This window comes from Bos javanicus, unplaced genomic scaffold, assembly GCF_032452875.1.
Source record: "Bos javanicus breed banteng unplaced genomic scaffold, ARS-OSU_banteng_1.0 tig00001600_1, whole genome shotgun sequence".
Taxonomy (NCBI): domain Eukaryota; kingdom Metazoa; phylum Chordata; class Mammalia; order Artiodactyla; family Bovidae; genus Bos; species Bos javanicus.
Window position 1 is genome coordinate 440,481 of NW_026893620.1, and position 25,603 is coordinate 466,083.

A 25,603-nucleotide genomic window follows, 5' to 3' on the forward strand; every position below is an offset into this window, starting at 1 on the left:
ACAAATTAAAGTTTATAAAAAGGTACCCATTTTAATAAAGTAACACAAATTGTTTTACAAAGGGGAAAAGATAACAATAGTCAACATAACTGATATGCAAAATATAACCCACATTTTTCTCTTTCCTGTTTTAAGATATTGTGTCCTGGAGGTCTCTTCATCAAATCTTATCTCTTTGGGGATCTGAGGCAGCTTTAGCTAACTTTAGGAAGGTTCCTTCTTTGACTAGATTCCCATACGGACAGAGGAACGTTCCAACTACCACACAATTGCACTCATTTCACGTGCTAGCAAAGTAATGTTCAAAATCCTTCAACCTAGGCTTCAGCAGTACATGAACAGAGAACTTCTAGATGTGTAACCTGGATTTAGAGAAGACAGAGGAACCAGAGATCAAATTGCTGACATTTGTTGGATCACAGAAAAATCAAGAGAACTCCAGAGAATATCTGCTTCTGCTTCATTGACTATGCTAAAGCCTTTGACTGTGTGGATCACAACAAGCTGTGGAAAATTTATAAACAGATGAGAATACCAGATCATGTTACCTGTCACCTGAGAAACCTGTATGCAAGTCAAGAGGACACAGTTAGGACGAGACAAATAACAGACTGGTTCCAAATTGGGAAAGGAGTATGTCAGGGCTGTATATTGTCACCCTGCTAATTTAACTTTTATGCAGACTACATGACGCAAAATGCCAGGCCAGATGAAACACAAAATGGAATCTAGAATTCTGGCAGAATATCAACAATCTCAAACACGCAGGTGATACCACTCTAATGGCAGAAAGTGAAGAGGAACTAAAGAGCCTCTTGATGAAGGTGAAAGAGGAGAGTGAAAAAGCTGGCTTAAAATTCAACATTCTCAAATCTAAGATCATGGAATCTGGTTTCATCACTTCATGGCAAATAGAAAGGGAGGAAGTGGAAACAGTGGCAGATTTTATTTTCTTGTGCTGCAAAATCACTTCAGACAGTGACTGCAGCCATGAAATTAAAAATGCTTGCTGCTTGGAAGAAAAGATATGATAAACCTAAACTGTGTATTAAAAGGCAGAGACATTACTTTGCCAACAAAGGTCCATATAGTTAAAGCTATGGTTGTTCCAGTCGTCATGTATGGATGTAAGAATTGGACCATAAAGAAGGCTGAGTGCAGAAGAATTGATCTTTTTAAACTGTGGTGTTGGAGAAGACTCTTGAGAGTTCCTTGGACAGCAAGAATATCAAACCAGTCAATCCTAAAGGAAATCAATCTTGAATATTCATTGGAAGGAATGATGCTGAAGCTGAAGCTCCAATATTTTGTCCACCTGATGCAAAGAGCTGACTCATTGGAAAAGACCCTGATGCTGGGGAAGATTGAAAGTAGGAGGAGAATGGGATGACGGAGGATGGGATGGTTGGATGTTATCACTGACTCGATGGACCTAAGTTTGAACAAGCTCCGGGAAAATGGTGAAGGACAGGGAAGTTTGGCATGCTGCAGTTCTTGGAGTTGCAAAGAGCTGGACACTACTGAGCTACTGAACAACAGCAACAACAGAAATACCGAAGTGGGTGTCCATTCCCATGGACAGAGGCGCCTGGTGGGCTATAGTCCATGGGGTCACAAGGACTAAGGCACAGCTGAAGCGACTGACACTTCACACTTCAGCCCAGAATATTAGATCTGGGTTTTCTGGCTCAGCTGGTAAAGAATCTGCCTGCAATGTGAGAGACCTAGGTTCGATCTATGGGTTGGGAAGATCCCTGGAGAAGGGAAAGGCTACCGACTCCAGTACTCTGCCCTAGAGATTTTCATGAACCGTATAGTCCATGGGGTCACAAAGAGTCGGACACAACTGAGCAACTTTCACTTTTCAAGAAAAGATGTATTTATGTTCTATATCTTTTGTTTACGGTGATCCTATTGTATAGCACAGGGAATTATATTTAATACTCTGTAATAAAACATAATGAAAAATGAACTAAAAATTAAAAGAAGAATTTACATACTTTAAGCTCAACACATGCTAATACATTGAAAGCTCTCTTGAAAATGAGAAAAAAAGCAACATGTCAAATGCCTCAGGCTGATTTTACACTTAACCTCCATTCATTGTAAACCTTATTCCTGATTCCGAGAATTTTTATAACATATTCTCAGTAAATGAGAAAGTCATATTTTACAGTATGTGTAAAATCTCAAAATTCTCCAATAAATCTATATCACAGTTGTCTTTTAGCAGTCACGATTTTGGAATGAAAGGATTCTTACCTTTTCCCCAAAAGCAGTAAATGCCTGCACATCCACGATCGTTCTACCATCTGATGGCAGCTGAGGGTAGCACTGTGACGTCTCATCAAGTAACAGAAAGTTCTACAGAAAAAGGCAAAACATATATTGTTTATACTGCAAGAACAAAGCACACACAAAAAAAACAATTGCTTCTCTGAAATTTGCAATAAAAATTTTATACAGCCTACCTATCATTTTATAGCTGTATTTTATTAGGTCTTGGTTCACCTGAGAAATAGTAAATAGTATATAGTATGTAATATACTATTATTATAGTATGTATACATCTAAGTATATAATACAGTATAGCATATATATATAATATAGCATATATATATATGTATATATAGTGTATGTGTATGTGTGTATGTGAGAGCATGCATGTATAAAACAGATACTAAAGAATTCCAGGCCATGAGGCTATCTTTGCTACTTTCTCAACAAGTGTGCTGGTTCCTTTCTAAGAAGAAAATATGGCTTCAAACTCCAATGCATTTAGAACCTGGACATTTCTATTGTTTTACTTCTGTGTTACCAACAGTGAACAGGTGAGCTAGTAGGAAATTATTTCATAAGTATTAACTGAATCCCACCAGGTGCCAAGCACCATGCGACACTGCTAGGAACACAGAGAGGAAGGCCCTTCCCAGGCTGTCAGGAAGCAGGTGGCACAGGACAGGCTGGGAACACAAGACCAATGACAGAGACTCTGAGTGCAAACCCTGTACACTCTGCTTTCCCCCTCATGTGCATCAAATCCATATCACTGCTTGTCATTAACTATCACTTAAGTCATCATTCTAAAAAGAAAATGCTCTTAAGTTTCTACACCTTAAAAAATATTTTACCAGCATCTTTTCACAATCACTGTCTCTTCTCCTTAGTCAATGTCCTCTCTCCTCCACAGCAGGAATGGCTGCACCTACCACTTCTTATCCTCTACACTACTTAGCAGCTAATTGATGCAATGTAGCTGAACAAAACAAAGTTCTATGAACTGCTACACAGGACAAGTGAAAGTAAGTGAAGTCATTCAGTCGTATCCGACTCTTTACGACCCCATGGACTGTAGCCTACCAAGGTCCTCTGTCCATGGGATATTCCAGGCAAGAATACTGGAGTGGGTTGCCATTTCCTTCTCTAGGAGATCTTCCTGACCCAGGAATTGAACCCAGGTCTCCTCCATTGTAAGCAGACACTTTACGGTCTGAGCCACCAGGGAAGTCTCACATAGGACAAACACACACAAGAAAACTCCCTCTTGCCTTGCAAATCCTTAACATAATTCTAAGAGAAAAGCTAGAGTGGTAAAGATACTGAACAAACAATTCATACCATTCCCATTCTTCAAGGTCCCCAAAACTGTGAACAAGAGGCAGAGACTGCTGGCTGTCCTTGAAATCTGCTCTTGTTCTTCTGAGGTAACAAACCCTGGATTTTAGCTGACACATGGCAGCCTGAAAGAGGCCCTCTGTCTCCAGCCTCTGCAGCAAATAGATGTAGCCATGTGACTAAAGCCAGGTCAGTGGAAACCAACAATAACCAGGACCTTCCTCTACCCTAAAACCCGGGCCTTGGAGGCTGCCAGCTGGATCAAGGTCACATGCGGTGAAGTAACAAGAAAGAGTCTGGGCCCCTAACACCATGGAGAATCACACTAGCCTTGGGACTTGTTATCAGGTAAATTATATCCCCACAAAAAAAGATATGCTGAAGTCCTAATCCCAACTACCTGAAAATGTGACTTTATTTGGAAATTTAGTTGTTGGAAATGTAATCAATTAAAGTGAGATCACAGTGGAGTAGGGTGGGCTCTGAATCCAATATGATCAGTGTCCTTAAGAGAGATGCTGAGACAGATATACACAAACACACACACACACAAAAAACAGCTACCTGATGATGGAGACAGAGGCTAGAATGATGGCATTTACAAGTGAAGGAATGCCAAGATTTGTCTGTAACCACTCAAAGCTAACAGAGGTAAGAAAGGATTCTCCCTTATCTAATTCAGAGGGATTCTGACCCTCCTGACACCTTGGTTTCAGACTTCTAGCCTCCAGGATGGTTAAACAATACATTCCTGTGGTTTCAGCCCACCTGGTTTGTGGTAATTTGTAATGGTAGCAGCAGGAATCTCATACAGAACTTTATAAGGATTCTTGCATGAGAGAAAAACACATGACCTGTGTAATCAGCTTTAAATGGGTAACTCTGGCACCCACAGGCAAACTGAATTCTTACCAACAAAGGGTCAACTGAAACAAGCATGTCAGGATGTTTGAGAAAGAAAACAACACACAAATAGTAATCTACTACCTTAAACATCTTGACACCCTATCTATCGTGCCTCAGAGTCATAAATGTGATTGCAAACTTCTACTTCAAAAGAAAAACTGGTAAAAACTGAACATGAAAACCCTTGTGCAGGAAAAGAAAGACAGGATCCTTGCATTTCTCTCAAAGACCAGCTGGCGGGAGACTTGATCCTCTCATTCCCTCCTCCTCTCATCCAGGCTCACAGAGAACCTAATACTAGGCAAAGCTACTTCTGTCCACACCAAGCCCATGTCCAGCAGGAGGCAAGATGAACAGGCAGTGGTCTAAGGACTTCTCTGCAGGCTCTCAACCACTGCAGCCCAAGTCCTCTCTCCACACCACTTCTCCCATCGTCAGCCATGTGGGAGCTCTCATCTGTTCTACCACAGCTTATCTCTTTCCCAATTCTTCTTTCCTCTCAAAACAATATAATTTCAGAATCTCACTCACTAATTAATCATTTCAAACATTGATACTTTTCTTTTTCTGATTCCTTGCCGAGATTTCCCCAACACCAGCAAACTGACCCCAAACACAACACTCCCTCCTGATCTCTCTACAGCACCTCCAAGAGTGTCCACCACACTTAACGCCCCCAGTGACTGACCAGCACCAAAGTCCACACTCCCCAGGTGACCTCTACTCAGACACCCTGAGTCCTGACCCCATCTTTCCTTCTGGCCCATCTCAAATACTAACCTTACTGGGAACCATCTCAGCACATCCCCAGCTGGTACTGCCCTCCCTACCTCTGAATCCCCAGAGGAATATTAAGTTACGTAGAGGGGAGACACTATGTCATTTATGCACTTATATAGTCCCAACTCTAGCTAAGACTGAGTCTTACACAATCAGATTGTATGGTTGTTCAAATCAGTCCAACCACTGTAGCACGGCTACAGCCTTACATAGTCAAAGCTAACATAGCAACGAGAAAAATGAGTGTTATGAGAGAGGCTGGGACCCAGGGTCCTTTATGGGAGCGCTTGCACCTGGACAAACATCTCCTTGAGCAACAAAATACAAAGAAATTGTAAGGGACTAAACATAACTGCACACACGCAAAGGCAATTACGAACAATAAGATATAAAAACCCCATAAGCCAACTGCCATTTTTGAGCTGCCAGGAGCAAACGCAGGGAACTGTGTGTGATCTTGGCACAGGGCACCTACAAGACAGTGGGCAAACCACTTAAGTCACCCCTCTGGCTCAAACCACCAAATCTTCCCTACCCTCACCCCTCTTAAGGAACCAGCCCGCCCTTCTCAAAGAGTCAACGGGGCATCAGTTTTTTGTTTTCATACTTTGTGATGCAGCATAAGCCTCAAAAAGCCTTGCTTGAATTTCTTATCTGGCATATATCAATTTCTATTGATTAAAAAGACCAAGGGCCATGGAGAGTAATGTATATGTTATATACCTTGTCTACACAGAATCAGATACAATTTCAGCGTAAGTGTGTCACCAAGACATCAACACTCAATGTGTGTACATTAAAACAGAAATTCCCACGTCCAAACAAAAAAGGTGCCTGAAGTGCTAGCGGGATTTTTCTCCAGGACTCACTCTGATGAAAAAGCTGAAATTAAATGGCCATTAGAGCCATGAAGTGCAGACCCAGAACAGGTTATGCAGGAAAGTATCCACATCAGAACTGAAGCCAAAAAGACTGACTTCCCAGTGGTGGTAATGGAAAACCTAAAGCTGCTCTGTGAATAACATAACCTCAGGGACACATTTTACTGGATGCAAAAGTCACTGAAAACTTTTAGCGCTTTGAAGTTAAAATCTTTCACAATCCTATGGGAGTCATTCAGTGCCAAGACCATGGGTCTGCCTTCATCACTTAGAGAAAAATAGACTTCTTCGGCTGATGAGGTCATAGTAAATCATCCATTTTCACAGAGACAATTGAATCTTCATTTTAAATAGAAATAATTGAGCCCCTACTGTGTGCAAGGCCCTTGTTTTCATGATAAAAATTATTTCAGTTCAGTTCAGTCACTCAGTCCTGTCCGACTCTTTGTGACCCCATGAATTGCAGCATGCCAGGCCTCGCTGTCCATCACCAACTCCCAGAGTTCACCCAAACTCATGTCCATCGAGTCAGTGATGCCATCCAGCCATCTCATTCTCTGTCATCCCCTTCTCCTCCTGCCCCCAATCCCTCCCAGCATCAGGGTCTTTTCCAATGAGTCAACTCTTCACATGAGGTAGGCAAAGTATTGGAGTTTCAGCTTTAGCATCAGTCCTTCCAAAGAACACCCAGGACTAATCTCTTTTAGAATGGACTGGTTGGATCTCCTTGCAGTCCAAGGGACTCTCAAGAGTCTGCTCCAACACCAGAGTTCAAAAGCATCAATTCTTCGGCACTCAGCTTGCTTCACAGTCCAACTCTCAGATCCATACCCCTGACTACTTAGGGACATTTAGTTTAAAAGAGGAGACAATAAGTATGGTCGGAGTTACAAGTTTGAAAGGAAGAGGGCAGCTAGAGACAGGCTTAGACACTAAGTAAAATAATGACAGGAATAAAAATGTAGAGATCAGAAATCAACAAGAAAACATCTTTTGGAGGAAAGACTCCATTTTTAAACACAGAGAACTAAGTGAATCTGAGGCCATGTTTCCTGCCCAGGGAACAGGGACTTCTCAGCAAGTTCCTCCCCTCCCAGACCAGAGAGGAATCCAAGTCACCCCAGGACTGTGCCCAGTCACTGCCTAGACATTCCAGTCAGCTCAAGAGATGCAATTTGTTTGCATCTCCTGCTTTTAGACATTTGAATCATCCTGCAGCTATCACTGCATGGCAAAGGCCTGTGTTGCTGCTACTAATACTACTACTGCTAAATGAGCACGGATCTTCAGTTCAGTTCAGTCGCTCAGTCATGTCCGACTCTTTGTGACCCCATGGACTGCAAAACACCAGGCTTCCCTGTCCATCAACAACTCCCAGAGTTTACCCAAACCCATGTTCATGGAGTCGGTGATGCCATCCAACCAGCTTGTTCTCTGTCATCCCCTTCTCCTCCCGCCTTCAATCTTTCCCAGCAGCAGGGTCTTTTCAAATGAGTCAGCTCTTCACATCAGGTGCCCAAAGTATTGGAGTTTCAGCTTCAACATCAGTCCTTCCAATGAAGACTCAGAACTGATCTCCTTTAGGATGGACTTGTTGGATCTTCTAGGTATACAAGGGACTCTCAAGAGCCTTCAACACCACAGTTCAAAATAATCTATTCTTCAGTGCTCAACTTTCCTCACAGTCCAAATCTCACAACCATACATGACTACTGGAAAAACAAAGCCTTGACTAGATGAAACTTTGTTGGCAAAGTAATGTCCCTGCTTTCTAATATGCTATCTAGATTGGTCATAACTTTCCTTTCAAGGAGTAAGCCTCTTTTAATCTCATGGCTGAGTCACCATCTGCAGTGATTTTGGAGTCCCCCAAAAATAAAGTCTGACACTGTTTCCACTGTTTCCCTGTCTATTTGCCATGAAGTGATGGGACCAGATGCCATGATCTTAGTTTTCTGAATGTTGATCTTTAAGCCAACTTTCTCACTCTTCTCCTTCACTTTCATCAAGAGGCTCTTTAGTTCTTCTTCACTTTCTGCCATAAGGGTGGTGTCATCTGCATATCTGAGGTTATTGATACTTCTCCTGGAAATCTTGATTCCAGCTTCTGCTTCATCCAGCCCAGCATTATTCAGGATGTACTCTGCGTGTAAGTTAAATAAGCAGGCTGACAATATATAGCCTTGACATATTCCTTTTCCTATTTGGAACCAGTCTATTGTTCCATGTTCAGTTCTAACTGTTGCTTCCTGACCTGCATATAGGTTTCTCAGGAGGCAGGTCAGATGGTCTGGTATTCCCATCCCTTTCAGAATTTTCCACAGTTTATTGTGATCCACACAGTCAAAGGCTTTAGCATAGTCAATAAAGCAGAAATTGATCTTTTTCTGGAGCTATCTTGCTTCTTTGATGATCCAGCAGATGTTGGCAATTTTATCTCTGGTTCCTCTTCCTTTTCTAAAACCAGCATGAACATGTGGAAGTTCAAGGTTCACATACTGTTGAAGCCTGGCTTAGAGAATTTTGAGCATTACTTTAGTAGCCTGTGAGATGAGTGCAATTGTGCAGTAGTTTGAACATTCTTTGGCATTGCTTTTCTTTGGGAGTGGAATGAAACCTGACCTTTTCCAGTCCTGTGGCCACTGCTGAGTTTTCCAAATTTACTGGCATATTGAGTGCAGCACTTTCACAGCATCATCTTTAGGATTTGAAATAGCTCAACTGGAATTCCATCACCTCCACTAGCTTTATTCATAGTGATGCTTCCTTCAAGTGGCCTTAGCCCACTTGACTTCGCATTCCAGGATGTCTGGCTCTAGGTGAGTGACCACCCCATCGTGATTATCTGGGTCATGAAGATCTTTTTTGCACAGTTCTTCTGTGTATTCTTGCCACCTCTTCTTAATATCTTCTGCTTCTATTAGGTCCATACCATTTCTGTCCTTTATTGAGCCCATCTTTGCATGAAATGTTCCCTTGGTATCTCTAATTTTCTTGAATAAGTCTCTAGTCTTTCCCATTCATGGATCTTATACTTTTAACACATTTTACCTAAGAAAAGAGGGAAACACGTACACTTTGGAAAGACTTCCAGCTTGGCACTGAAAGAGTTGAATCTTACCTAACTGGCACACAGTGACACCATATAAAGGAAGTATTTTAGGTCAAATCTGCCTATAATTTTAAAAAGTTATTTTTCACCAAACCTTGATTCTTCGGATGCTGACAACAGCCTCTGACACCTTCTCGACAGCCATGGGGAAGTAGAGGGTGCTCGAGAACCGCAGAGCCTCAAACAGCGTCACCACCACAAACACTTGGCTGGCTGTGATCAGGTTGTCAAGGAGCTCATTGGCAATGAAGGTGACAAAAATCATGATTTTGCTCACAGCGAAAAATGTTGCCAAATTCATGCCCCTAAGGTAGGAACTTCTCAGAATCTTGGAAATTTCCTTACTGTAAAAAGAAAATAGGACAAAGGTTTTATAAGAAGCATCAGCATACAAGACATGAATTCAGTGCCCTGTGTAAGTGTCCCCTTTCTATGGAATGGACACAGATTAAGATAAACCATCCCTCACATCATGGAGACATTAGCATAGTGCACACTCAGGGGTCTGCCCAAAACCAGGACCACACACTTCATCCCCACTTCACTCTTTCAAGTAAAAGGAGGCTTAATGTCACACTTGCAAACATTTCAGGTCAATCATACTGGGTTTGAACATTCATTCAACAAACTTTCATAATCACAAGTCTGTGCCAGGCTCCTCACAGAAAGACACAGCCTGTCCCCTCCAGGCGCTCATGAACTTGCGGGCGAAGAGAATTAGCAACCACAAAATTGGGAGACAATAGACAGAGACAGTCATCACAGCCCCCAAGGGAGCCCAGAGCTGGGATATGTAACTCGGAGCAGTGGAGTCAGGGCAAGTCACACACACGTGGACCCTGAGAAGATGAGTTGGAGTCGGTCAGGCTTGGAGCAGGCCAGAGAAGAAGGAACATGGGAGTGTATTCCCAGCAGTGGCGGGGGAGGGGGAGATCAGAAATGTGCAGTCAGATGTGACAAGGTGCAGTCAGAGAAATGATCATAAGATGTTTAAATAAAAGATGGAAAAATAGTCTACAAACATGAAACAAAACAAAAGGGACAGTATTTTCATAGCTCCTTTTGAAATGAATAATAGTAATTCATGAATTAGTTAGTGGTAAAGAATCCACCTGCAAAGCAGGAACACAGGTTCAAACCCTGGGTAGGGAAGATCCTCTGGAGAAAGCAATGGCAACCCCTCCAGTATTCCTGGCTGGGAAATTCCATGGACAGAGGAGCCTGGTGAGCTACAGTCCATGGGGTCACAAAGAGTTGGATCAGTTCAGTTCAGTTCAGTCGCTCAGTCGTGTCTGACTCTTCGCGACCCCATGAATCGCAGCATGCCAGGCCTCCCTGTCCATCACCAACTCCCAGAGTTCACTCAGACTCATGTCCATAGAGTTAGTGATGCCATCCAGCCATCTCATCCTCTGGCGTCCCCTTCTCCTCCTGCCCCCAATCCCTCCTAGCATCAGAGTCTTTTCCAATGAGTCAACTCTTCACATCAGGTGGCCAAAGTACTGGAGTTTCAGCTTCAGCATCATTTCCTACAAAGAAATCCCAGGGCTGATCTCCTTCAGAATGGACTGGTTGGATCTCCCTGCAGTCCAAGGGACTCTCAAGAGTCTTCTCCAACACCACAGTTCAAAAGCATCAATTCTTCAGTGCTCAGCCTTCTTCACAGTCCAACTCTCACATCCATACATGACCACTGGAAAAACCATAGCCTTGACTAGATGGACCTTTGTTGTCAAAGTAATGTCTCTGCTTTTGAATATGCTATCTAAGTTGGTCATAACTTTCCTTCCAAGGAGTAAGCGTCTTTTAATTTCATGGCTGCAGTCACCATCTGCAGTGATTTTGGAGCCCAAAAAATAAAGACTGACACTGTTTCTACTGTTTCCCCATCTATTTCCCATGAAGTGATGGGACCAGATGCCATGATCTTCATTTTCTGAATGTTGAGCTTTAAGCCAATTTTTTCACTCTCCACTTTCACTTTCTTCAAGAGGCTTTTTAGTTCCTCTTCACTTTAAGCTATAAGGGTGGTGTCATCTGCATATCTGAGGTTATTGATATTTCTCCCGGCAATCTTGATTCCAGCTTGTGCTTCTTCCAGCACAGTGTTTCTCATGATGTACTCTGCATATAAGTTAAATAAGCAGGGTGACAATATACAGCCTTGACATACTCCTTTTCCTATTTGGAACCAGTCTGTTGTTCCATGTTCAGTTCTAACTTGCTTCCTGACCTGCATACAGACTGACTAAACACAACGAAGAATAAAGAGATGGGAGGGAGGTTCAAAAGGGAAGGGATATTTGTATACCTATGGCTGATTCATGTTGAGGCTTGACAGAAAACAGCAAAATTCTGTAAGGCATTATCCTTCAATAGAAAATAAAGTAATTAAGAAAAAAGAATATTGACTCATATAGTTTGGCTCGATATAGGTACACCAATCTCTATAATCTCCCCATTTATGGGCCATCAACATAAATTACAATTTTAGTTTGAATGTCATTGTCTCAAATACTATGTTAAAAGCATTGCTTATTGGGATTTGAGGTATTAAGAACTACTTAGAATTTCATTTCTATATAAGTAAGAAGCATATATATTTTTTCCTTTGAGAAGATGGTAAATGAAAGAACAGGTTAAATGATATCTCCACTATTCTTAACCCTCCTGCAACATGTAGGTGATGCAGTGAATAGTTAGTATTCAAGTTCACCTTAATGTGAAGATGAACTTAAATACTTCTTTGGTAAGACATCTAAAGCATCCAGTAGAATAGGAAATAAAGCATGAAAATATGGAGTGACATCTATATATATAAACTTACCTTCTCAGTCTGGTAGTAAGGTCTATAAATGACTTTTCCCAAGCATTCATTTTTATTGTTCTGATGCCAGTTATGACTTCGCTCATGGTCCTGATCCTGTTGTCTGTGAGAGCTGCGGTCTTACTCCTGAGGAGACAGATGTGACAGATGAGCTTTAGTGACCACAGCCCAGCTTTCCTTAGCAACAGCAGTAGTGGGCATGGGGGCGGGGGTGAGGGGTGGTGGCCAGGAAGCAAATGGTTCTCTATGGCCCTTTTGCACTTAGAACACAGGCAGGTCCTACTCAAAGTACAAATGGAGAAAAAGGCTTCAACTAGGAAGTCAACCATTCAGCCCATTTCAAGAAGTAACTTGGAGAATGTGCAGCATCGGCTAAAAGAGACCTGAAATGTGTCAGATACAAACCATCTGCTCAAAGAGGTCACGGTCAGGTAGGGAGGCAGAAAGACACCCAGGAAGACAGAGTCTGTGCTGTAATAAAATAGGAGAGAAGTTCTGGGGAGCAGAAAAGATGGGGAAATTCCACCAGGAAAGGAGAACAAGAAGAGCTTCAGAGACCTGGTAGCACTGGAACAGGGCCTTGAAGGATAGGAAGTATCTATCTCTCCAGCAAAGACAGGAAAGGAAATTCCAAATAAAGACAGACACCAAGCACAGACCTGCACACACACAACACACACAAGAACTCAATGACCTTCAAATAGCACAACATCTCCATCACCTGACAACCACCCACCTCCAACCCTCTGGGACCTGCTTCAGGTCTAACTCAGCAGCAGAAGGCTCTTCACCACCAGCCACTTTTCTGTCACATGTGCTGCTGTGACTGTGGGGCTTCATGAAGACACAATGGAGATCAGCCTGGCCCTGGGGGTGCTTATAACTTAATGGAAACATGAATAAATACCTGAAAGGCTCCAACACAAGCATAACAAAAATATATGCAGTGAGAAATGGGGCTACAAGATTATTACTATTTAACAATATTTAAATCTATTTCTGCTTTATTGACTATGCCAAAGCCTTTGACTGTGTAGATCACAATAAACTGTGGAAAATTCTGAAAAAGATGGGAATACCAGACCACCTGACCTGCCTCTTGAGAAACCTATATGCAGGTCAGGAAGAAACAGTTAGAACTGGACATGGAACAACAGACTGGTTCCAAATAGGAAAAGGAGTACGTCAAGGCTGTATATTGTCACCCTGCTTATTTAACTTATATGCAGAGTACATCATGAGAAATGCTGGACTGGAAGAACCACAAGCTGGAATCAAGATAGCCGGGAGAAATATCAATAATCTCAGATATGCAGACGACACCACCCTAATGGCACAAAATTAAAGTGAAGTCGCTCAGTCATGTCTGACTCTTTGTGATCCCATGGGCAGTAGCCTGCACCAGGCTCCTCTGTCCACAGGAATTTCTAGGCAAGACCACTGGAGTGGGTTGCCATTTCCTTCTCCAGGGAATCTTCCCGACCCAGGGATTGAACCCAGGTCTCCTGCACTGTAGACAGACGGTTTAGCATCTGAGCCACTGGGGAAGTCCTATGGCAGAAAGTGAAGAGGAACTAAAAGCCTCTTGATGAAAGTGAAAGTGGAGAGTGAAAAAGTTGGCTTAAAGCTCAACATTCAGAAAACGAAGATCATGGCATCTGGTCCCATCAATTCATGGGAAATAGATGGGGAAACAGTGGAAACAGTGTCAGACTTTATTTTTTGGGCTCCAAAATCACTGCAGATGGTGACTGCAGCCATGAAATTAAAAGACGCTTACTCCTTGGAAGGAAAGTTATGACCAACCTAGATAGCATATTCAAAAGCAGAGACATTACTTTGACAACAAAGGTCCGTCTAGTCAAGGCTATGGTTTTTCCAGTGGTCATGTATGGATGTGCGAGTTGGACTGTGAAGAAAGCAGAGCACTGAAGAATTGATGCTTTTGAACTGTGGTGTTGGAGAAGACTCTTGAGAGTCCCTTGGACTGCAGGGAGATCCAACCAGTCCATTCAGAAGGAGATCAGCCCTGGGATTTCTTTGTAGGAAATGATGCTGAAGCTGAAACTCCAGTACTTTGGCCACCTGATGTGAAGAGTTGACTCATTGGAAAAGACTCTGATGCTGGGAGGGATTGGGGGCAGGAGGAGAAGGGGACGCCAGAGGATGAGATGGCTGGATGGCATCACTGACTTGATGGATGTGGGTCTGAGTGAACTCTGGGAGTTGGTGATGGACAGGGAGGCCTGGCATGCTGTGTGATTCATGGGGTCGCAAAGAGTCGGACATGACTGAGAGATTGAACTGAACTGAACTGAACTGAAATAACTTGGACATGGGCAAATTCTGCTGAAGGACTCTACTTATTATGATACAGTGCCAAGAGGAGCCAGTGAATGCCTTCACTGTTCCTGTTTCAGGATCAGCCTTCAGTTTAAGGCTGGAGCCTCCACTGGCTAAGCCTGTAGGGTCTACAACTCACACAAAGAAGTGACTAGGGAAGGCATTTGTCTTGTTTTTGAACAAAAGCATCAAGCAACTATGATGTTAACTACATATTATGGAATTTTTTATATTTTTATTGAAGGATAATTGTTTTACAGAATTTTGTTGTTTTCTATCAAACCTCAACCTGAATCAGCCATAGGTATACATATATCCCCTCCCTTTTGAACTTGCCTCTCATCTCCCTCCCCATTCCACCCCTCTAGGTTGATCCAGAGTCCCTGTTTGAGTTTCTTAGCCATATAGCAAATTCCTGTTGGCTATCTATTTTATATATGGTAATGTAAGTTTCCGTGTTACTCTCTCCATACATCTCACCCTCTCCTCCCCTCTCCCCATGACCACGAGTGTATTCTCTATGTCTATTTCTCCACTGCTGCCCTGTAGGTAAATTTTTCAGTACCATTTTTCTGGATTCCATATATATGCATTAGAATATGATATTTATCTTTCTCTTTCTGACTTACTCCAGTCTGTATAATAGGTTCTAGGTTCATCCACCTTATTAGAACTGACTCAAAGGTATTCCTTTTTTTGGCTAAGTAATATTCCATTGTGTATATGTACCACAGCTTCTTTATCCATTCATCTGTTGATGGACATCTAGGTTGCTTCCATGTTCTAGCTATTGTAAATAGTGCTGCAATGAACAATGGGATACATGTGTCTTTTTCAATTTTGGTTCCCTCAGCATATATGTTTAGGAGTGGGATTGCTGGGTCATAACACCATACACAAAGATAAACTCAAAATGGATTAAAGATCTAAATGTAAGATCAGAAACTATAAAAACTCTTAGAGGAAAACATAGGCCCAACACTAGATGACATAAATATAAGCAAGATCTTCTCTGACCCACCTCCTAGAGTAATGGAAATAAAAACAAAAGTAAGCAAGAGGGACCTGATTAAATTTAAAAGCTTTTGCACAGCAAAGGAAACTATAGGCAAGGTGAAAAGACAACCCTCAAAATGGGAGAAATAATAGCAAATGAAACAACTGACAAAGGATTAATTTCCAAAATATACAAGCAGTTCATAGAACTCAATACCAGAAAAACAAACAACCCAATCAAAACATGGGGGAAAGACCTAAACAGACTTTTCTCCAAAGGAAACATACAGATGGCTAACAAACACATGAAAAGATGCTCAACATTGCTCATTATTAGAGAAATGCAATTCAAAACTCAGAATGGCCCTCATCAAAAAGTCTATAAACAATAAATGCTGCAGAGGGTGTGGAGAAAAGGGAACACTCTTGCACTGTTGGTGGGAATGTAAATTGATACAGCCACTATGGAAGATGGTATAGAGATTCCTTAAAAAGCTAGGAATAAAACCTACAGATTATCAATTTTTAAAACCAGTGTTTCTCTTACCGGAGTGATGAAAACAGCATCCCAAAGCAGCTTTGCAAAAGCAGAAGAATAATGAGAACCGCCATTCCAGCAAGACACGACATTCCTATTTCCATCCAGAGCAGGGCAGTCACTGCGATAGCCTGCAGTGGCCCCACCCACAGATAGTGCAAGAACGTTGTTACCTTAAGAGAGAAAGACAAAGCCTTCTTACAATGGTGTAAAAACCAATAAGGGTACAGTATGGAAACAATATGCTCTGAAGGAACAGACAGAAACCTAAATAGAAATGATCTCAGTGGGTTTTAAAACTGCTAAAGCAGAAATCCAAGTGTCCACCCCAGATGACACTGTTTCAGGGCAGCACAGGGCTGACTTCAGGGATGTCCCAGGAGAATCAGACCAGCAGCAATGAAGGAAGATGTGGATTTTGACCACAACACAGATGAGCTCAGGGCTTCCCCAAATGCTCTCTGTTCCAGAGTTTGGCCCCCATTTCCTCTGGGGAACTGTGGCATCCCCAGAAAGCCTATATTATGGTACCTACCACTTTCTCCAGTAATTACTTCTGTATTTAGCTCCCTGATAGGCTGTGGCTTCTATAGGGCAAAAACTAAGCTTTGCTCATCCCTGAAAGTGAGCAGAGGCCTCACTTCATGTTTGATGAATGCATACTTGAAAGAGAAGTATCTAGTGCAACACAGATCTGACCAACAGCTATGATGTTCTGGGTCATGTGATCTATGCTTAAGGTCAGTGGAAAAAAGACTGTGGAGGAGACGGTAGAGAGGAGGTTGTGTCTTGCTGGGGACCATGGACTTGGCATTATTCTTCGCAGGTTCCCTATGCAGCAGGCACTGAACAGGGTGCAGGGGAAAGAACAATCCCTCCCACCAGGTCTTCATCAACCAGAGGAGGAGGAAGACAGTTCAGCAACACCTACACCACGTGCCAAGAAGGGCCATGCCAGGAGGACCCCTAGGGACACTACCAAAGCTGGGCAAGAACACTGCTGCCTATTTATATATATTAGAAAAACAAAACTCTCACTTATGAAACAATACATATAATTACATTGAATTTGCACACAGAGAAGTCAAAGTTGGATAAATAGAACCTTTGTCTTACATCCTCAACAGAACCCTGGCTGACACCAAACCCTGGCACCTCTTATCCCAATAAGCTGACCCCAGTGAGAAGGATGGGAAATGGAAGAGGATCCTTCAGGGGCAGCTTACCTGGTCAAACCTGTTCACATCGTTGGACAGCAGGTTGACTATCTGGCCTGTGGTGGTCTTCCCCATGGCTGGGCTACTCAGGCGAAGGGCCTGAAATGAGAGAGGGAGACAGAGATCCGGATTCCTAAGGTGATACCAAGTCATCTTAGAACATAACACAATGGAGCATGTGTTCCAGGGGTCTTGAGTGGTGTCAGCAGGAGCAGGATGACCCCTGACAGCATGGCTCTAGGGATACTTGTTCACCCTCTAACTCCTGAGTGTGGCAGCAGCCCCTCCAGCAAGGATGGCAAAGGGAGGAGCAGGAGGTAGAAGCAAAATCCCCATCCTATTTCAGTGAACTTGGACCTGTCTGAAGGGTAAAGGGTGTAGGTTTACACTTAAGAGACAACTAAGTAATTTTGAGCCAAATTAGATATGAGAGCAGAAAGGCTAATTTAAGGAAGGAAATTTGGAGACTTGGACTATAAATCTGGATTCAATCATTAATTCTGTGGGTGACAATATTTAAACACTTTGGGCTTAGTTTCCTCATTCTGAAATGAGCAAGTATAATGTTCAAAACACTGTTCCTGTGAGGAAACTGTGGTCTTGATGCCAGTCTGCTGATTTTACAAAATACACAACCCGTGTTGGTCAATCCCTTTATTTAGTAAGAAAAATGCCCTAGAGATTTGAGGAAACTGAAGACACACCAGGAGTTGCTTCAACAGACCAACTAGAGCCACTGATCCAAACAAAATGTCATACTTCATAAGAAACTTTTTCTTTACTCCTCAAGTTAAAGAAGAAAACAATGATCAAGTGAGAAGGTAAAATGATATAACCACAATGGAAGAGAATACGGAAGTTCCTCAAAAATTAAACATGACATTAGCATACAATACAGCAATTACACTACTAAGGATACACTCAAGAAAACTAAAAACACAACCTTGAACAGACAATTTGTACACTCATATTCACAGCAGCAATGTTCACAATAGCTAAAAGGTGGAAACAACTGTCCATTGACAGATGAGCAAACACACAGAATGTTGCATAGGCCTACAGTGGAAGATTATTGAGCCTTAAAAAGGAATTAAATTCTGACACCTGCTACAACATGGATGAACCTTGCATATATTGTGCTACAGGACATAAGACACACACACACACACAATGACAAACACTGTATGCTTCCACTTAACAGAGGTACCTACAATAGTCAAATTCACAGAGAGAAGAAGAACGGTGCTGGGTAAGGGGACAGGGGTTGGGGAGTTAGTGTTTAATGGATGCAGAGGTTCAGTTTGGGAAAAAGAAAAAGTTCCAGAGATGAATAATGGTGATGGCTACACAACAATGTGAGTGTACCTAATGTCACTAAATGCTGCATTGAAAAGGAGTGAAAATAGGACACTTTATGCAGTGTATATTTCCCCACAATTAAAAAAAAAAAAAAGATCAATGATCAAAAGCCAAAAGTAACTTTACCAAATTTGTGACAATGTATTAATAAATAAATGGCAAGTCATTTTTATATATGGTACCTCCTTCACAATCATTCAAAATTCAGCTGCAAAGAGCACGAAATGCTGAATGGGCCATTTTAGGAGTGGAATATGTGCAGCCTTAGAGACCTCCTGGAGACCTGCCCCAGCCTGGAATCCATGGTGTAGACAAACTACAGCTACGAGCTTAGCAGCCACTCCATTTCTAATGCCCAATCTGATTCCTCCCCAGGATCAGGGATCAGGAGGTGGGGCCTGAGCACGAACCACAGAAGTTCAGAGGGGCCTTTCAGAGCTGCTCGGCAGCACCAGCTGTGCCCTAAAGAATCAGCCCACCTGTAACCTGAAAAGAAGTGTCTTGTTTCTGCACCCCAGCAGGACTCTAGATGCAAGGCCGTGAACAAGGAAATCTGTCTTTCCCATGTTTCTGGAATTTCAGATTATGTCAATGGTGTAATCCCCACAATTTCTGACTTCATACAGGAACCACCTTTTGGTTACATTCACATAAGCCAATGTGCCAGGTCAGATCACATTTCCCAAAGGCAAGATTCCAAAGTGTGGTGGGAAGAGGAAGAAACACAGGTAGACAATGGCTCACCTGTGAAGCAGAGTGAGCTTTGACTAAACCATCACCTCACACCTAACTTAAAGTTTTCACAATGCAGTTCTGGTAAAATTTCATAATTATTATGAGAGTTATGGAGAAGGAAATGGCAACCCACTCTAGTATTCTTGCCTGGAGAAACCCATGGACAGAGGAGCCTGGCAGGCTATGGTCCTTGGAGTCACAAAGTGTTGGACACAACTGAGCGACTATCACTCACATGAGAGTTAAGCATGATCTGAAAAGACAAACATTTAGCCGATTTGTGGGGAAATCTGAGTATCCATCTCCTAAATGGTTAAAGCTGCAACAGAATAACAAAGATGATGTTGAATGGCAATGAAGACCCTGACTGGAATGTGTGGGCCCTGCTGAGATTTCCACATCACCCAGAAGGAAACCAACTCAGATGCTGCTGCCAAACAAGACAGTGAGGTCTCCAGGTTCACTCAGTCCCGGGATGTACAAGACTCTGCTCAAGGAAAAATGAGAAGACATCTCACTTCCTGCTGAAAAAAGTATTCTGAAGAAGCAGAAGCTCTAGATAAGCAGCAGCCAGGTAAAGAAGCAATATTTTCAATTTAAGCTGCTTGGTTTTGTCTTTCAATGAGGAGTTTATTTATTAATAAAAATTGCATATGTTTAAGGTTACCACATGATGCTTTTATATAAATACACATTGAGAAATGATTACTATAGTAAAACCACTTAAAATATCCACTACTTAATATAGTTATCCTATTTTACATGTGTGGTGAGAACATTTAAGATCTACTCTCTTTGAAAATTTCAAGGATACAATACAGTTAAATAAGGATTTTTTTTAAAACAGTCTAAGGCAAAGACATATCCAGGATCAAGTTTATACAGAGCCCTTCAGCTCTTGACACTGATATATCTGTGGCAATACCTTTGTAAAGATACCTGAAATCCTTATTCCTTTTATACTAGTTTAGACCAGGGTAAACTGTGAAATAATTTCCTGGCATTCCTCAATACAAAATCACTAAACACATTAAATCAGTTCTTATTAAAACTGCTACAATGCATACTAAAAATAAAAGGAAATATTGTATTAAAATAATTTAAATGAAGAGCAACAAATTCTCTCTAGAATTCATAAAACAATGTAAAATTTCAAGTTTTATCTCAAAAACCCTACTATTTTCTTTAATATCATTAACAATCACATCCATAGAATATAGTGAGTGAGTCTATATTTGGCATGAATTCTCTTTATATTTTTCCCTAGCAAACATAATTATATTGAATATAATTAGATGGGTCTTTTAAAATTATAATCATTCCCTTTCTCAAATACATTATCTGCTTCTAGATATAGTTTTATAGATCCAATCTCTGAAGCTCACTTTTAAATACAAATTTGATGTAACTGAAGGTATTAATGAACAACAACAAAAAATTTCCGTAAACAGCACTATGGGATTTGGGCATGAAGACATTGAAAATCAACTTGATACTTTTCATACTTATTCTTGAATATTAATTTAATATTTTAAAAATATAATTTAATATTAACTTAATACTACAAATTTAGTGGTTATTATGTGACAGCCTATGGCTAAAAGTTATCAAGGGCAGCCCTCATGTGATCTCAAAAGAAAAATTTTCATTATTTATTGGTAAAGTTTGCTTCAACAACAACAAACTTGGCTTGATGCAAAAGCAAACTTCTCTAGGAAGGTGTAAACAATCCCAGTTACAAAATTTGTAATTTACAGAGAACTTTCCCTAAATGTCCCTGAGGATTCAGGGGAGGTACACACCGTGGTACCGAGCGACACTCACCTTGCGGTAGATCATGTGGCACACGGCTACTCTCAGCCTCATCCCCACGCGCTGCATGTGGTAGAAGTACAAGTGGTGCAGAACGGCCCACACCAGCACGCAGGCGCTCAGCCCTGCCGCGTAGCCGTAGGCTTCGTGCAAAGCGGCAGAATCATTGGGATCATAGTTTTCAACATAACTAATCATTTTCCCCAAAAATATAGGTTGGACTACTCTGGTGCTTTCCTAAAAGAAAAGAAAAGCCTTAATTAGACATGTCAGTTTTTCTTAATACAAGATTTACTTTTAGCATTAGCAGGTTAAAAATACATTTTGACAAAACGCTACATTCATGGCTAATTTAAAAGAAAAATATGCAGATCCACTATCTCCTATAAGACAAGCAGGCAACAGTTTAACCTTATGGCAAAATTTTACATTCAAAGATAGTAAAGCCTTAGTACCTTATGCCTAATACACTGTGGATACTCAGTGTAAATATCACAACCAGTGCTTTAGAAGTCATTTGGCACAATACAAGTGAGCCTTAAGATGAATAAAGAAAAAGGTGGCAGAAGAAGAGGAAGAAATCTGCTTCCATATGAATTAGCCTGCTGGCAGCCTACCCCTGTCCCCTGTCCTCTCAATGTCCCAGCCCAATAGAAAGTCAACCTGGTTCACATATGGGAGACACACTTTCATCACCTTCTTCAGGAATCTTTGTGAACTGATACCCTGGCACAAACACCCACTCCTTTCCATCCCAAACTCCACATGTCTGTAGATCAAGAGAAAGGAAACCAGCTTCATTTGGAAGACCACAAAGAAATCAGGCTTGGCAGCTCTGCAGGCTCTCAGCTCCTGAGAGCACTGCCTCACTATGCCTCTACCCTCTAGAAGTTGGAATGTTCCTTGGAGTAAAAAATTAAACATGGTGGAGGCCAAGCTAAAAAATGATGTCTTCCGTGGTTCTCCATCCACCATCCACTGCAGGTGGTTTGGAAGAAATGTTCCCAATCCTCCCTTCCCCGAGGCTAAACCAATTGACACAAGGTGCACTGAGGCTTCTACCCTGAATAAGACTTAGGAAAGCAAGTTTCTTTCTCAAAGAAAAAGGCAAAGAAACAGCAACACCTGCCTACCCTGCCAAACAGCCACTTCACCCCACAACTTACTTCCTCTCTCTAGTCACCCCTTGAAGGTCTCCTTTTCCCCAGGTTCCCTTCCTTCACCATCAAGGAAAACCACTCAGTGAATGAAAACCACTCACCTAAAGTAAACATCTCCACCCTCAACATCATTTCCTACACAGACTTCATAAAAGACAAAATGTTAAAAGTTTGAAAGTCTTTCAGGAACAGGGCTTTTTCTTTTTAGCAATCCCACCGTACTAACACAGACAGGATAAGCAACTGACAGGTTTGCTTTGACAGCTCTCTTCTATCTATCTGAAGCTGAGGAAGCCACATACAAGAGGAAGGGAAGGAGAATCCATAACAGCAAACACCAAAAAAACTAAGCATTTTCTTAGCCAACTAGTGCCTGATCAGGATATTTATCAAAAGGTGTCCCCATGCCTCATATGGGTGTCTCATTAAACCTCAGCATTCTTGTCTTGTTCTACACACATGCACACACGCATGCACACACACACACGTTCACAGGCTGTACCAACTGCCTCTCCTTCCATGAAGTCAGGGACATTTTCATCTACTACAGAGAATAAAGAGAACATTATTCAGCTGAAGAAGTATAAGTAAGATGATCAGACAGCAGCAAAACGATCAGTTCTGATACATTTCCACCGTGTCCTGTCATCCATCCCAAGAGGCACAGAGACCTCTTGGAAGAGTCCCTCATACAGCAGATTGTCAAACACACTGTTTATAGAGTTTCCTGAGATGGGAATGTGGAGGCCACACAGAGAAACAAAAATGTCAAACTGTACACCTGGGCAGTCCCAGCCCAGGTGTCGCCAAGGGCAGTCCAGTGCTGCAGCCACAAACCACCAGAAGCCCAGCAGTAATATCTGCCATCCAAAACTTTCCTGAAACTTATGATTCTATTTGGGAAACACTGTTGCCTGTTACTCAGCTCTCCATTTGAGCCTAACATCCTTGTAATTACAGGAGAAATAAGAGTAATATCACTCACCAAAGAGAATATGGTTAAGTGCAACAAATCCAGCAAAAAAGAGTAAATAAAGGCAGATCACTACCACCTAAACATATCTGGGTATTTTTTCACTGAGAAACAATATTTAATAACCCAGTTGTGGGACTTCCCTGGTGGTCCGGTGGCTAAGATTCCACACTCCCAATGCAACAGACCAGGGTTAGATCCCTGGTCGGGGAACTAGATCCCACATGTGGCAACTAAGACCCAGCACAGACAAATAAATAAATATTAAAAAAAAACAGTTTATCAAAAAGCCTCATTAAGGTATAATGCCAGTTTAGGGCCCATACCTTCCACTCATCTGTCAATTCTTTTTTTTTTTTTTTTCTTGATAATGATTTTTTTCTTTTTTTGGAATAGAAATTTTCAAAAGATAATAAAGGTTTTCAGTCATGACCTGTTACTTTGATCTGATGTAATTTGGGAGGAAAGTCATTTGTTATTCTTAAGCACTATTTTGGGACTTCCTCCAATGGCTCAATGATAAGGAATTCATCTCAATGCAGGAGACACAGGAGATGCAGGTTTGATCCCTAAGTTGGGGAGGTCCTCTAGAGGAGGAAATGGCAACCCACTCCAGTATTCTTGCCTGGAGAATCCCATGGAAAGAGGAGCCTGGTGGGCTACAGTCCTTGGGGTCACAAAGAATCAGACACAACTGAGATACTGAGTACAAATGCACAAGTTTTCCTCTAACAAGGAGCAGTCATGGTAATTCAGAAAGGTGATTAAAAGTATAACATACAAGGAATTTCCATTCTGGCATAAGTTGCAACTATTGAAAACAGAAAATTGATATTATACTCCATATGAAAAATAACAGCAAGCAAAGAACAATTTTCCAGTAATTTCTCTCAAAAAAAAAATAGAAAGCAAAATAGTGAATAGCACAAAACTGTGAGAAAAAAAAAAAAAACCCAAAGTACATATAGAGAATAAGAATACACATATTAAATATGACTCTTGCAAGCTTCCAGAACACATAGGGCAGAAGTGATTACAGCCCTCAAAGGTAGACTGAGTAAATCCGTCTCCTCCACACACAAGGAAAGGTTAGAGATGAAGAGTCATTTAACAGGACAGCTATCAGCAGCATTTGTAATCTGTGAATATTTCCATTTCTGGCATTTGGTAAAACTGGCTGAGGCAAACCAGGCAAAAGATTTTCCGACTACCAGAAGATTAGTTCCTACATATGCTCAATGCTCCGTTCCAAGTATTATCTCCAAATCAAATAGTGGTGTGAATCCCAAGGAAAGGTCCAATTTGAGAAGACTCTGTTTGTCTTGGAGAGTCTCTCAGAGAGGCAAGGAGCGCCTGTGGCTGGGGACACAGACACTGGTGGCAGCATTCCCAGAACCTAAAACCACCACGTGTACACAGGTGTGAGCACACACCACCAAGGAATTCTCTCACCTGCACATTCCCGATTCTCAGCTTCAACTAATAAAAGAGAAAACAACTGAGAAAATATTTATTATCAACCACGCTGCAGCTGCTGCTAAGTCGCTTCAATCGTGTCCAACTTTGTGCGACCCCATAGATGGCAGCCCACCAGGCTCCCCCGTCCCTGGGATTCTCCAGGCAAGAACACTGGAGTGGGTTGCCATTTCCTTCTCGAATGCATGAAAGTGAAAAGTGAAAGTGAAGTCGTTCAGTCATGTCTGATTCTTAGCGACCCCAAAGACTGCAGCCTACCAGGCTCCTCCGTCCACGGGATTTTCCATGCAAGAATACTGGAGTGGGGTGCCATTGACTTATCCTGTCAACCATGAAACTAACCAAATTAAAATGTTCCTGATAAGTAGTGCAGTTCAGTTCAGTTCAGTTGCTAAGTCATGTCTGACTCTTTGCAACCCCATGAATCAAAGCACGCCAGGCCTCCCTGTCCATCACCAACTCCCAAAGTTCATTCAGACTCACGTCCATCGAGTCAGTGATGCCATCCAGCTTTCTTATCCTGTGTCATCCCCTTCTCCTCCTGCCCCCAATCCCTCCCAGCATCAGAGTCTTTTCCAATGAGTCAACTCTTCACATCAGGTGGCCAAAGTACTGGAGTTTCAGCTTCAGCATCATTCCTTCCAAAGAAATCCCAGGGCTGATCTCCTTCAGAATGGACTGGTTGGATCTCCTTGTAGTCCAAGGGACTCTCAAGAGTCTTCTCCAACACCACAGTTCAAAAGCATCAATTCTTCAGCACTCTGCTTTCTTCACAGTCTAACTCTCACATCCATACATGACCACTGGAAAAACCATAGCCTTGACTAGATGGACCTTTGTTGGCAAAGTAATGTCTCTGCTTTTCAATATGCT

General features: G+C 41.9%; 1 protein-coding gene across 4 annotated transcripts in view; it reads right to left on the bottom strand.

Moving 5' to 3' along the window:
- LOC133243936 (ATP-binding cassette sub-family C member 4-like) overlaps positions 1-25,603 on the bottom strand; it is a 590,639-nt gene that overhangs the window by 346,592 nt on the left and 218,444 nt on the right. For 3 of the 4 annotated variants that reach the window (XM_061410638.1, XM_061410643.1, XM_061410644.1), the window contains 6 exons: positions 21,134-21,358; positions 17,225-17,314; positions 16,008-16,171; positions 12,122-12,247; positions 9,389-9,638; positions 2,263-2,364 (listed from right to left, as the gene is read on the bottom strand). The exons of the other annotated variant lie outside the window; for it this stretch is intronic. In XM_061410638.1, the coding sequence (XP_061266622.1) occupies positions 2,263-2,364; positions 9,389-9,638; positions 12,122-12,247; positions 16,008-16,171; positions 17,225-17,314; positions 21,134-21,358 (957 nt within the window). The remainder of the gene's footprint in view (positions 1-2,262; positions 2,365-9,388; positions 9,639-12,121; positions 12,248-16,007; positions 16,172-17,224; positions 17,315-21,133; positions 21,359-25,603) is intronic. 4 annotated transcript variants of the gene reach the window in all.